General features: G+C 47.0%; 1 protein-coding gene across 2 annotated transcripts in view; it reads right to left on the reverse strand.

Annotated features, from left to right (window-relative positions):
- Positions 1–14,310, reverse strand: part of nrp1a (neuropilin 1a) — a 61,951-nt gene that overhangs the window by 16,034 nt on the left and 31,607 nt on the right. For both annotated transcript variants that reach the window (XM_071485695.1, XM_071485694.1), the window contains 3 exons: positions 13,572–13,727; positions 10,794–10,960; positions 909–1,064 (listed from right to left, as the gene is read on the reverse strand). In XM_071485695.1, the coding sequence (XP_071341796.1) occupies positions 909–1,064; positions 10,794–10,960; positions 13,572–13,727 (479 nt within the window). The remainder of the gene's footprint in view (positions 1–908; positions 1,065–10,793; positions 10,961–13,571; positions 13,728–14,310) is intronic.

Consider the following 14,310-nt stretch of genomic DNA (forward strand, 5'->3'; position numbering starts at 1 on the left):
AACTTTTTTTGTCCGACTTGCGGCCTCACACCCTTTCACTCAAAAACGCCTTGCTGTTATTTACATGTCACACAACATGAGGACTGCCAGGCACACACATGCCTCTCTGACCCTGCGGACACCCACAGTTGAGGGCGTGTTTACCTCCAGATGGACAAAACCTGGTCTGTTTGACGTGCTGATCAGCAATCGATGGTTATAGCCTGTCACGCTCCGGTCAAGCATGCCGTCCCTCCCATCCTTCCTCCTCTCTCCCCTCCTGGACCCACCTCTACCAGCTGCTCAAACATGACAGCCTCTCCTGTTTCTTTCTCTCCCTATCCCCTTTAACTCTTGTTTGTCAAGTCGTTTGTCATCCCTGCTTCTTTTACGATGAGCTGATGGGAGCCTGACAGGAAACGGTGACTACATTCTTTACACAATCCTCCCTGCAGCTACTGCAGCGCCGCATTAGCACCGCAGACTGTGCTGTAAATACTACTCACTTACTCACATGGTGGGTATATTACCATACCAAGTAAAGTGTATAATTGCATGCTAGGAGACAGAGACTCAAGTAGATGCTGGGTATCCCGCCCCCCCCCTTTTGTTGAGTTCAAAGGCGACTTGGAGCAGACCACAATTCAAGTCAGCTGGCTGCTTTGCTGAGATGGGATATTCCAAGTGCAGCTCATGTGCAGAGGTGGTTTTTCCAGACACAAAAATAAACTATCTTCATTATCTAGTCTGCTCCGATAATCTTATACAGAGCTCTCGGCTGAAAAGCTATCAGCTGTAATAATTTTGCCTTTTTTTTATCGCAAAGTAATTTAGCCTAATAACTTGGAGCCTAAAGATGTTGTCATTATGCCATCTCAGACTGAAATCATGCTTTTATTACACAAAAGTTGAGGAATAATGCTTCCTACCTTTTGTTTGGAGCCCTCCTTCAGAGTGATCCAGTCCTCTCCATTAGAGCTGACGTCCACTTTATAGGACTTGACAAAGTAAATCCTCCGGGTCTCCTGGGAGATGGCGCCCTGGGTACCAATGGCTGAGACAAACCGCAAGAACCCAAGATCCACCTGTGGGAGGGTAAAAAATAAAAAAAGACACAACTGAGCAAAAGCTGCTTAAAGTGGCTTTGCATTTCATCTACTGTGAGAAAATTCCAGCAGCTGTAAGTGTGCCAAGATTTCCCTTCAGTGTTTAGAAGGATGCTGCAGATATACAACGCTCTTCTCCTTTTCAAATGCATGAATAATTTTAGTAGGAAAGGCTTGAATGCACTGGGTGTATTAATAATGCACTGACAAGGTGGAGAGTTAAAAATATAACCCCACTATTACATTCACCTTTGGCCATAGTCTCATCAGCTGCTACCTGGAATTTAATAAACAGCGATGAAATGAGATTCACATTAATGAAAGAGACACTGGATGACAACTTAATTTCCTGAGATGGGAGACAAGAGCGTGTTGGATGAAAGTGAACGTCGAATAGAACGGGGTCGTCAGCAATCACATTATCAAAATCGGCCAGGAGGAAAAGAGAGATACAGACTGAATATCAAATATTGTGCTTTTTAAATATGCAGGGCTTTATAAAGTAATCATGAAGCGCAGTGCATTACTGGAGGGCTTTTATATTTTCACAAGGAGGCAGCCAGAGGCGGAGGGGGTCAGAGAGGCACGTGAGCGAGTGTCTGTTCTGTGGCTGCATGTATATATTCTCATGTGTGTGTCACATCCAGAGCTGATCCTGGACTGAGAAAGTGACTGGTTTGCATCAGGCCAGTTAAAAGCCGCACAGTGTCTGTCGACCATCACGCCTCCTCACGACTTCCTCATGCCAGGAAAAGAGAAAGCACACAACACACACACACACACACACTTCTATAGCTCACCCTGGCTCCTGTTTCTGCAGCTCAAACTGGCTTTTATCCTGTTAATGCTGTTGTCTGTTGCTTGTCAGACTTCACAGAGAGACTTTAAGGGTCCTCACTAGGAGCATGGAGGACAGGCCAGTTTATGCTACTTCTGGGACACACATACGATTTTTCAGCCACAGGCAATAACAAATCAGCTCCCTCTGACCTCTGCGGAGGCTACTTAACCCCACCGTGCCATCCCTTCATCCATAACTGAGGAAAGGAGTGGGTGTGATGTGACACTTTCAAGGCTTTCAAGGCTTTCAAGTGATGCTAACTCCTCAGCGTATGAAGCAGTGTGCTTAATATTAACAAGCGTTAACACCATCTCTGACACGCTGAGCTGACGCTAATGAGGAGTAATGGTGTTGCATGCAGACGCCATTAAAGTGTGGGAGTGACGAAGGAAGCCGGGGCGTTTGGTGGAAACAGGTTTCCAAGATCGTGGCGAGAGACGAGGCCTTTGATGTCGACATGAGATGGGCTCGGGCTCTGACGGATGGCGAGCGGATGGCGTTTTGAGTAGATTACTGAATCCACCATTGGTATGTGCATGTGCACAGACGTGTAAAAGAAAAGGGTGACAACAGTGAAATCTCTTTATGTGGGAGAGAGCAGACAGACACAGCAGCGTGCACATATTTGAGAAAATCAAAGCCAGGTTCATCTGCTCCAGCATGTTAAAACCATACAGTCAGAGCCAGCTAACTTTGTCTGCCAGCCTTACATACAGCAGGGTGCCACACTTAATGACTCGAGCAAAGAGCAGGGAAGGAACATCTGCATGCCACAGGACGCTGGTCATTCCCACTCCTCAAATTCACTTTCAGGAGTAGAAAGACATAAACAGATGGGAGCAATAAACGAGGTTCCTCCATGCCATTCTCTCACAGTCTCCTGGCTACTCCACGGATTTGGATGGATGGAGACTAACAAAGAAGACAGTCTCATATAAAGACAGAATACTTTTTTTTCCTGTCCACAGGCTCAGTGGGCTTATACGGTAAGTCCGGCATTTCTTTTGAGTCCACAAATAGAGACAAAATCAAATCCTGTCAGCCTCAGACAGTTCCCATTTAATAAAGCAGGAGCTGAATTCCAGCTCTGCCGCGTAAATGGCCATATGTGCCAGCTCTGGATGGGGAAAGCACAGTGGATGGCGGTGAGGCCTGCGCTTGCTTATATTAGCCCAGGCAGGTCTTTAACATCTGCACTCAAATGGCCAGGCTGATTCATTTCCAATCTGGGCCAATGGCACAGTGGCTTACTGAAAAGGCTTACCTAAAAAACGTCTAATAGGAGGACCTGGCCTTGGGATGTTTTCTCTGAAAGGTTCTCATTAGCTGCATGCAGAGGAGAAGAGGAGCCTCTGGGAATGAAATGAGTGGTGGGGCTAATTGGGAACACTCATGGGCGCTCAGACTCCAACAAGCTCAGGACTTGAGCCTGGAGAAATATGAGGGTTGGACTGATATATGACTTTAATCAATATTCTGAGCCAGTAAACCTGTTATATTTGCTGAAAGAAAGTTTTTTTTTTTTTGTAAATGAATGTTTTCATTTGAAGGGTTGAAACTTTTTTAATGGGTGTGGTGAAGAGCGCAGTTTATACTTTGATCAGTTTGCGGTTCAGTAGTTATACCGTCCCTCTGACCAAAGAGACGCCGAGGGAAACGTGAATTATTGTAATTATTTAAGTTTCTGGCAGAAAAGCAGAAATCGTATGCAGCTTGAGTCCAAACAGGGCGTCAGGGTCACCTGTGTCAAGAGGAGAAAAGATGCACGGGTGGGAGGGATGGCAGGAGGGGAGGCTGAGGAGCTGCACACACAGACAAAAAGGCTGAAGTGAGATGGTTGTGAGGAGGGGAACGAGCCACTAACAGACAGTGATGCCTCGTAAGATGTGAAGGACAGAAGCACGGGGTCTCCTGTGAAGACGTGCACAGACTAGATCAATTTCACTGACAGGGGCTGATAACAGGGGCCTGGCTAATGAGCATAGCATGATTTATTAATGGCTGCTTGTTAGAGGCAGAGGAACCGAGGCCGAAGCTGCGCTAACAGACTGGGGTTGCGCGGGTCAGGGAGAGAAGACAGGCTGCCAGGATGCTTGGATGTAAGGCACAGTCCATCCCACACCACAGAGACCACAGTGAAAACAAACAGGCCCAGATAATGATTACTAGCAGGACTTCTTTTAGCCCAGAGCCACAAACAGCACAAAATGACCTATATACACAAACCAATAACCAACATTTAGAAACTGCATGCAGTGCAGTGAATCTTGACTCTCAGCTGATGAACTATCAAGCCCTGAATGGCTGAATCATGCTTAATGTCTGATCTAATCACTGTATACAAAGGTGTGAATTATTCCTCCTCATCCACCTTCCATCGGGACTGAATGAAGCTCCTGTCTGTTCCACATATTCTTATTCTGCTTGGACTCAAGCTCTCCTATAGACAAATGACACCACGCATTTTGGGCATGCTGGTGCACAGTAACACACTACACTACACACACACACACACACACACACACACACTTGGAGCCCTAAACATGCCAGGCAGGGTAAGAAATCTCAGGATCTTTCCATAAAGCCACGGCATGCTGATGTGGTGTGGGCAGGACTTCAGTGTGTCTCCGGCTCCGGCACAGTCCTGAATATGTTTGACTCTTTTGTGTATGTATATGTGTATATGAGTGTGTTCTGGGTGTTCTCTGCCTTCCTGTTGTGAGGCAAACCGATGACTCAAAGCCCCCTTTGCCTCACAACAGCCAGCGTACACGGCTCCAGTCGTTTCACAGACTAATGAAACCAGAGAGGCAGAAAAAGAATTAGTCGTGCTCGGGCTTGTAACATCAGCCAGTTAAAGCCTGGTGCGTCTGCAATTAGATCAACACGCTGAAATCCACATCAGCCATTTGAATGAGGTGTGTGTGTGTGTGGTGTGTGTTAATGTGTGGCTAAGCGATGGAGAATGACAGACAGATGACGTTTTCCTGTGTTTATGTGTGTTTGCGCAAATTTGAAGAGATCATTTTCCCAGCTATCCCTCAACAGCAGTGGCATTTGTGGGCGTAATCATCAGGTCTATCTGTTGCTCAGTGTATTATTGTCTCAGCGCTGTATGACTCAGATGTGCAGCGAGGCCACATGATATGTTTTTGAGGCCAGAGCCGAGTCATTGTTGTGTGGGTGCAGCAAGAAGACATGCGGTTTATAAGGCCGGGGAGGGAGGAGGGGTGAGGGGAGACGGGGAGGGTGGGTGACGTTCAAGAAACTGCAAAAGCTCAAAAGCTCTATCTCTTGCTGCTTGATTGCCTTATAATTGAGTTGTAGAGAAAGTTGTATGCAGCAGGCCTCACTCTGGGAGAAGTTTACCAAATACATTTTTTAAAATCCATTTCTTTGCTTCCCCAACAGAGGGGGTAAAAAAATAGCTTCCCATCTGTGTGTGTGTGTGTGTGTGTGTGTGTGGGCTGCTGGCTGTATAACTATAGCTTCCAGGGAATTAGTTTATTCGCTTTCCCCTCACCAAAACCAACAACAAGAGAAATGCCGAGGGTGAGAGAGGAGGGAGAGCTCCGAAGTCAAAGAGCAGCTGGTGGACACAGACAGAGGTTCCCTCGCCCGGGAGACAACCACTGGAAATGCTCTGTGGAGTCTCTAAGGGTGGAGTCAAAGGAGAGTTAGCCTGGAATCATCCTGGGCCCTCGAGCAGATGCAAAGCCTCTAGTTTCCTGATTTTTTTGCATACAAAATCAGATTAAAATGTCCTCTGTATGCTAATGAGAGAGAGCTGACATTTCTGTGAACTGACACACACACAACTACTCTGCCACGCAGCTAAAGAGACGACGTTCACAGCCTCACATTTCTCCTGTCTCCGGTTTCTAAACTGGCTTTCAGCAATCGCTTCACTAATTTCACCATAGCACCAATTTATGTTTCTGGGTGCTGTACAGCCGAATGTCCCAGTTAAGTTAAACCACAGCCTACGTGACTTGTTGCTCTACGGATTGAGAAAAGGTCATCAGATGCATGCATTTCAGCAACACAGGAAAATCAAATCAATGTAAATTTGGCTCTGACTACACACTCCTGCACGTGGCTGCTCGGTATTCTCCCAGTTTCGGGGCCTATGCCTGCAGCACTGCGGTGGCGGAAGGCTTTTGGAATAGCTCCATTACCTGAAAGTGTAATTAATTCTCCTTCCATGAAAACTGTATTACTCTAATGCTGCAGGACCTGTGAGCTCCACTCATGACCTTCCATTTATCACAATACTCACCTGACAGACTTACAGTTTATTTTTAGCCCCCGACACCTCTTTGGTGGCGTTAAATTATGCATGTCTTCCCATGCACTCATCATCTGTTTTCCTGACAAAGAGGGATGTATGGGTCAGACAACAGCTATGATAAAATAAAAGGTTGTCTGGTTTGTTGTGCGTGAAGTGTGCGCTCAGGCTTGGGGAAGTGCGGCTACTGCGTGATTAAGGTTTCAGTCGCAGCTGTTAGAGGAAGGATTTTAACAGTCTGGTTTTAAGGTTTCCTTCCCTGTGAATCATCTTAAAGACTCTAGCTCCAGGATAATTCACATGCTTGCCACACACACACACACACACACACACACACACACACACACACACACACAGACAGACACAGACACACACACATGACTAATGCTCTGAGCAATGATTATGAAACCAAGAAACACTGATCAGGACGGAAATGAAGGCGACCTGAAGGTATGTCACGTCTGGAAGCTGCTCGATGAGCCCATCCCAGGATGCACAGCTGACGATGACCGCTTAGTGATGACGGCTCACCGTGAGGCTTTCAGGCCATTTCCCTCGTCTGCAGCGCAGACACTGAAAATGACACTGATTACGGCTGAGCTTTTGAGTTTTTGTGCTCGAGGTACTTATGCAGCACTGTTTCATTTCATTACATCATGCCATCCCTCATGTTTCGATTTCTAGTCCCACTTTTGGGCTACTTCACTCAAGTGTGGGTCTCTATCCTCTCATTGATTTTCCAATTGAGAGCGAGGCCTGGGAGCAGCGAGGCACAGACAGCATCCATTGTTTCCATTTGTACGGTGCAATGATGATGATGATCTCACCGGCAGCCTCATGCCAGACTCCGATCCTCTGTTCTCGCTAGACTTCATCAACCGAGAAGCTGCTGTTAATTACCGGTCCATATTCTAATTACTCATCACTCGGCTCTGGACTGGGGACAGAAGTGAAGAGAGAGACAATGGCAGTGAAGGGGACATCTCTGCAGCTCATTGACTAGTTGGTAATTGAAAGCACATTTGGATGAGAAGGGAAACAGGATCCAGCAGAGAGTGCGCTGGTTTTAGCATCTGATGTCTGAAGAGACTGTCCCCCTGTAAGAAACAAGCCCATAGGTTGTCTGTGCAGCAGACATGACCTATAGTTACGTTTTGTTGCTAGCCGACATCTAGTGGCCATAGCTATTATAACAGGACCAAAGGGAAAGGTGCGGTGACGTAGTTTATACAACGACAAAGTCCATGTCACGAGGAGGTTGCTCAGGTTGGAGGACTGGCTGGAGCTTCACCTCTCCACTTGGGACGGCAGAAAAAATAAACTCTGCTGTGACCAGAGTCGTGTTTTCATTGAGGAAGTGTGCAATTAGTGGTGGTTTCGGTCGGTCAGGAGGTGGAAGTCGACCTGTTATCTTTGCTAAGTGGCCCAGGTTTCACAGTGCTGTTTGCCTTATGGCTTCACAAGAGGAAATATGGTTAAAGCAGGTCATGCCCCCAAGCCCCCCCTCCCCCCATGACAAGCTTTCTGTAAATGGTTGGCTTTACCTTCAGATTAACATCACATGCAGGAGATAGGAGAAGGAGCATGTTGTGTAAACACCCACTGACGTGCTTCTCGTGTTTAGTGCTTTCATCTATCAGAAGGTCGAGATGAAAGCGTCTCATATGACAGGAGCAGAGCAGCTCACTATCTCCTCGCATGATTAAACAATTTAGGTTATCAGAGACGTGTGGAGGCTGATGAAGCAGCCCTGACATGAAGATTGAAGATAATGACAGGAGCCTCTGCAGCTAAATCTTAGAAATGGAGAGCAAAAATGAAGTCAAGCTCATGAGGATAAAACACCCTGAATCTGGTCCTGGTATATGGGATAACATAGACTGTATATTGTCATTATGAGATGCTCAATAAAGAGGCTTTCAGGTATTGACAGTTGGGTTCTCTCCAAGACAGTGTAAATTATTCATGTTGTGTGTGTGTGTGTGTGTGTGTGTGTGTGCGCGATCAATGGAGGCTGCCTGACTGAGTTCCAGTTTTGCTTTTATCACATCATTCAGGTGTTGTGGTGACTCCCGGTGGCCATCACATCCTTCCGCCGACATATTTGACAAAACCATTCCACACAGTGCCAGCTTCTTAGCAATTTCCCCTTCGTCACGGCCCCAGAGGAACCGTAAGTTTTGAGGCCGCGACACGGCAATCTGAAAACATAAACCTACCCCTTGGAGACGAATGTGCTGTGCAGATCCAGGTATTTCCTCACCAGTGTTATGCATCACTCAGGTTTTCCTTCTGCAGCCAGCCTGAGTTCGTAAAGCAATGATCAGGCCATGAACTGGGTAGTCTGGGGGTGTACCCTCATTTATTTTTTGCTGCAACCTGCTGTTCATCCTCTTATGCTTCAAAGAAAACCACGGCTCACACAGCCTGATAATATGCACAAATCTCCCTCCACATTGATGTAGATCTGTAGACCTGAATTTTCAAGAGGAATGAGGAAAACGAGGGCAGAGGAGAGGAGTGAAAAGGAACAAGGAAAAAAAAAAAGAAATCCTGTTCTGAGGCATTACTGCCTCTTTTCTTTACTCCCTCCTCAAGCCGCAAACCCCCTCAAAGGACATCTGTCCATCTCTGTGTACACCAAAGGGTTGATTAATGACCTGGCTAACCCAGCACTCAATGCTGAACCACACCACACCAATCTAATTACCCGCAGAAGAGAGCACAGACTCCAGTATCTTACCCTCCTCTTCTCTATGCATCAGAATGAGGCAGCATTAAAATGGATGGCAAATCTGGATTATGTTCAGCAAAGAAAAAAAAGGAAGTAGAAGAAAAAGCAGAGTGAAGGAAAATGCCCCAGAATCAAAAGGCCGCCTGTCATGAATAATAAAACCGTTGGCCTCAAACTGCAGCCGGGGAATGATAATGAAATAAATAATGAATTGATTACTATGCATCTAACGGCGCAGTGAGATGATTTATACGTGCCGTGAGGGGGGCCCGAGCTTGTTGCAACGCCGCGGACAGGCTTGATGAAAGAGGAATGAAGAATTGAACTCTTTTAATACCACTCGTGATAATTGGGCTTCTGCTCAGAGTGCTCGCCACAAGTGCATCACACTCCTCAGAAAACATAAATTACCTGGCAACCTCAGACTTGGCTCTTTCGCTACATTTGAAATTACAAATTAGAAGAGCTCCCATTCGGTGTTTTGATCCGATTAGTATTGGGAAATCAGCATGGCCATTAGAGCACATCCCATTTAAAATCCAGATTTTTTTATTTCCCTACCAAATCAAATCCTCAATATGATCAATACCACAGGGAGAGGCTTGAGTGGGAAAAATCAGTCTGATAACTTTCCGCTGACAAAAAGGCAAACTGGGGAACAGTAGCCTTCAAGTCCGAGCTGTTACCCTTCACACGCATTTCTGACTGTGAGCAATGGACTCTCCTTTCAGAGAGAGTGTGCAACTGCTCGAGAAGTGGAAGGCTAAGGGAAGCCATCTTTCTTCCTGATCCACTCAGACACATGCTGGGTTCCTCTGCAGGACAATATGGACCCTGCCAGACCCTCCCACTCATCCACAAAGCCAAGAGCGCACACAGGGACACACACAAGCATGGGAGAATGCACACGAACCTGTACACACACTGATTAAATTAGTCTGAAGGAGCAACGGGGGCCCCCCAGGACAATATTTTCATTGCAATAATAAAGGAAAAGCTTGCTTATGGCCCTCCCCGAGCAAATATTTGGCTTTGGGTCAGCTCTATTATTCATCCCCTGAGGAATACGCCGGGGCCAAACTTTTCAGCGATGAAGCAAAAGCTGTAGAAAAACAGGAGAAAAAGAAAAACAGTCTGGGCATTTACAAGGCCTGGAGGCTTTCTGTTAATAAATCAAACATGCTCCAAATGCATCTAGGTAGTGCTGCGGCGGTTGTGTCGCCTGGGGGGGGGGGGGGGGGGGGGTTATGCTGTGAGTGGACTTGGGATATGTGACTTATCCCCATATGAGGATGGAAGAACTAAATCCTTAATCTTTCCACATAAAGTTTCCCTGGTGGGTGATGATCGCTCCGTGCAGATAAGCCGTCACAGAAAAATATGACTATATGTGTGTTTAAGAGTGCGTGTGTGTGTGCATGTGTGTGGCTAGGCAGGATGCCTGGATTAAATCCCAGCATTCCCTGGAGGTGGACTGTGTTATCAAGCAATGGGAAAGTTATCAGGTGTGACAGGAAAGACAGAAGGAGGAGAGACGCAGACAGTGACAGAGAGACTGGACACGGGCAGTTTTTGTGAGGCGTGGACTCAGCCACCCGGAGGTCCATCAGGACGGCTCACATTCATCATCGAAATTGTTGGGTCTCGTCAGAGTGCTACGGAGAGACTGCACCTCCAGAGAGCGAAGGACAAACAGAATGCTCCTTCTGTGTTCAAGCAGGCAGTCGCTTCTAATACTGCACACGCCTCCAAAAACAGAGTGCAGGCAGCTGCCTCAGATGCTCTCTGCCTTTTTTATTTGTCGCATTTGCATCAAGAATCAATAATCGAGAAATAACGTTGTACCTGTATCCACTCTTTGTTGGAGTCTTCTGCTGGTGTCCATGCATTTTCATAGTAGTTGAGCCTGGACCGCTCTGGGGACCAGCTGGGGTTGTACTGGGATGACGCCATGATTTGGTCTGATGTTACGTCTCCTGATTCCATCCCCAAAGGGTCGCTGCAGTCAAAGTCTGAGAAGAAGAAGGAGGAGGAGGAGGAGGAGAGGGGTTGGTGGGGTGGGGTCAGATAAAAGGTGGAAAAAGAAAAAAGGATGAAAAGGGAGAGAGTAAAAGATGTTTAGTTGAATTCGCAGCACTGAAAGCACCAGAATGTACCCAGCGTGCGGCTCTCAGTGTCCTCCACATTGAGAACTCGTCTCTGGGGAGGAGGACACCACACGACAGGCACTCAGGGCTGCTGGCTGGAAGAGAACAGCACATCAGCGGTGCCTCAATAAATCCTTTCTGTTTCTCTTTCTCCCTCTCTCTGGTTTAAATGGAATCAGGATGGGAAGTGTTCCGCATTAAGACGTTAAAATGTCTTCATAAAACATTCAGTGTGGGCTAAGTTTGTGCCAGTATTAGGCGTTAAAGTGACTTTCACTCCAGTTGTTTCTTCCACTGACTGAATCCGTTTCACTCACCTCCCTGTGGGCAATTTATCTTTTTTGCACATGGTGACTATTTTCCCCCCAACTTGGTCTCTTGGGGGAGTTTAGGTCCGTTAAGTATCTGTATTTTGGGGCCATATATCACACTCAATGGCTCCAACATCCATGGTAGGAGGTGGCTTCCCTTGTTTGTGTTGACATGGGACAGCCGCTTTGAGGCTCCATGGCTAAAGACTGAGGCGGGTCAGTTTGGGGTCAACCTCTCTATCCCCTGGAGGTCAGACATACTGACACCGCTGCGGACTGAGCTGCAGCAGCGGCTGCAACCAACGGTATGACCTTTGGATCTCAACGGGGTTCGTGTGATTTCACCACAACAACACAGAGGTATGTGAGGACACACAGTCGTTACCTATTCTTCTTCTTCTTGTTTATTTACTTCCTTTTTTGACTGATGGGGAGGTCGGTCATAAAGCACCTTGGCAGTGTTTCAAACTGCTAACGCTGTAGCCACAAGGCAAAGCTACTGCTCCTGTAAACATACGGCTCTTTGTCTTGTGTGGACACACACACACACACACACACTCAGAGGGCACAGGATGAGGAGCAGTGAGGAGCTGCTATGCGGCTGCTGCCTATGAGCTAACACAGATGGTCCCCCCATCTGCTGCGCTGCTAACACACCTCAGTCACTGGGTCAGCGTGTGTGTGCTTGTGCTCTGCGGTGTCAGCGCACGGTCTCATGCAAGTCTCACACCTCTCTCTGCCTGCTCTTGTCAAACTTTTTTATGCGCGGGCCCACATCTTCTAGATTGCTCATGATCAACACAAACACAATCAGGCGTTTGTTTGCTGCAGAGGACTGTATCTGATCATGTGGATTACGACCAAAGTGGGGTTGATAGCGAGTGGAGGGCGGGTGGAAGGGTGATTGCAGGAATGAAAGCAAGATAAATGGGATAAGCATAAAAAAAACAAGGCTTCCTTTCATCACCTTATCATCTCCCAACAGTAGCTTTCAGCGAGAGTGTTCCCCTTCCCCTCGCCATGCAGAAGCGAGAAAATCCACCGTGTATTATGCATAAGGGGATTATGAATGATTCAAGTGGTACAAGTCTGGAGAAGCACAGACAAAGTTTGGAGTTTTTTCTATCTTGGCTGGCTCTCAGTCGGTGATGTAAGACTGAGCAACTCACGTAAATTAAGGTATTTACTGATCACGGGTCAGATTATTTCACCATGCTGAATGTGAAAAGTTGATTTGTGTAATCTGATTTTAGACGAGTGATTAAAGCAACTCAAGTAACTCAGAGGAAACTGAGGAGAAATGACATCAGCAGTCATCCCCCCGCTCATTACTGTCAGGCGGGGTTGTCTCATTTGTTGTGTGTGTGTGTGTGTACTCAGCGTCTGTTTTCCCTTTGGGCAAGACAAAATCCTTTTTGGAGATGATTCGTAGATTTGCTGAATGTCATCCATCTCTTTTACAACACAAAGACCGACTGTGAGTGTGTGTGTGTGTGTGTGTGTGTGTGTGTGTGTGTGTGTGTGTGTGTGTATCTGGGGTGGTCTTGCCTCGGACAGATTTATGACTCCTACCAGCGCTCGTCTTCCTTAATGAAATGTTTAGTTGGAGCGTTTTGCAAAATGGGGTGGGAGGTCAAGCCCAGTGACGACAATGCTGCGTGTTAAAAAAAAAAAAAAACCCCGGGGGTTGGGTCTGTGTGTGGGTGTGTGTGTGTGTGTTTGTATCCAGGGTGGTTACTGGAGTGGTGGGGGGGGCTGCCTTTCGGAGCCAGTCTGGGGCCCACTGTGTGTAAATGTAGGTCTTGTAAACCACGGGAGGTGGATCTGTGTTTCCCTATAACACATTTCCCGAATGAAGAAGAGGTGTTTATTTAATAACTCTTAAGCTCTTTTCAACGAGTGGAAACTTGTCACAATAGGAGCAGCTGCAGACAACATCTGCTTCTCACTTTTAGTAATATTCCTCTGGTGGCTACTTTATTGCCCTTTATTTTTCATTCAACTACCCACTTTCAACTCAGCATCCTCCGATCCAAATGTTCTTCCACTGAACAAATCTCTCTGGCCTCTGATTTCATTTCGATTTCTTTTTTCTGTGTTCTTTGGCCACCTCTGCTCCTGCCTCCCTGACAATCCCCCTCTGTCTGTTTCCCAGGCCGACTCACCCTCTGGAACGGTCCTCTCGATGACGGTGAAGTTGGCAGAGAAGCCCTCCTTAGCAATGGCGCTGTCAGTGTTGATTGTTAGCGCCAGGATGCCCGTGTAGGAGATGATCCTGCCTGGAGTGTTCTGCCCGCAGTACCTCCCGACGTATGGACCGACTGGAGAGAGAAAGGAGAGAAAGGCACAGACGTTGTTACTCGGGTTAGCTTAATATTTGTTTGTTAGGTTTTACTACCAAACCCCCCCACCACTCCCCTGCAGAGGTGTGAAAACTAATGTGTCAGTGAGGTATGGCACTGGCTGCATTTTCTTACTCAACCCTGTAACGACGCGTGAGAAGAGACTCCCGACATTCCTTGTCTGCTTGCAGGTTAAACACAAAAAGAGAAAAGCAGAAGAGGGAGCTGTGGCGTGGGCAGGTCACGGTCTGTGTCTATTTGATGGCTGTAAATACTTCAGACATCCCAGCCTTGTTTTTTTCATTCTTGTGCAGACTTGAGTCACACACCAGCCGTGGCTGAGTGAGCTTTGTGAAGGAGACCAAACAAGTAAAGACTGAGCAGAGACAATAGGGGAGCGTTTAAAGACAGAGAGCAATAAAAGCAAGAGAGGGGCACGTTCCAGTGAGCAGACTGAGGAGAATGGGGAAACAGGAGGGAGGAGAGAGAGAGAGAGGTGGGGAAACATCAGGACAGAGTGATGTGGTAACGAGAGAGAGAGCAAGAGAGCACACTGACCTTG

The sequence above is a fragment of the Trachinotus anak genome, unplaced genomic scaffold (assembly GCF_046630095.1).
Source record: "Trachinotus anak isolate AG129_WGS33_773 ecotype Australia unplaced genomic scaffold, CSIRO_AGI_Tana_v1 ptg000009l, whole genome shotgun sequence".
In the NCBI taxonomy this organism is placed as follows: Eukaryota; Metazoa; Chordata; class Actinopteri; order Carangiformes; family Carangidae; genus Trachinotus; species Trachinotus anak.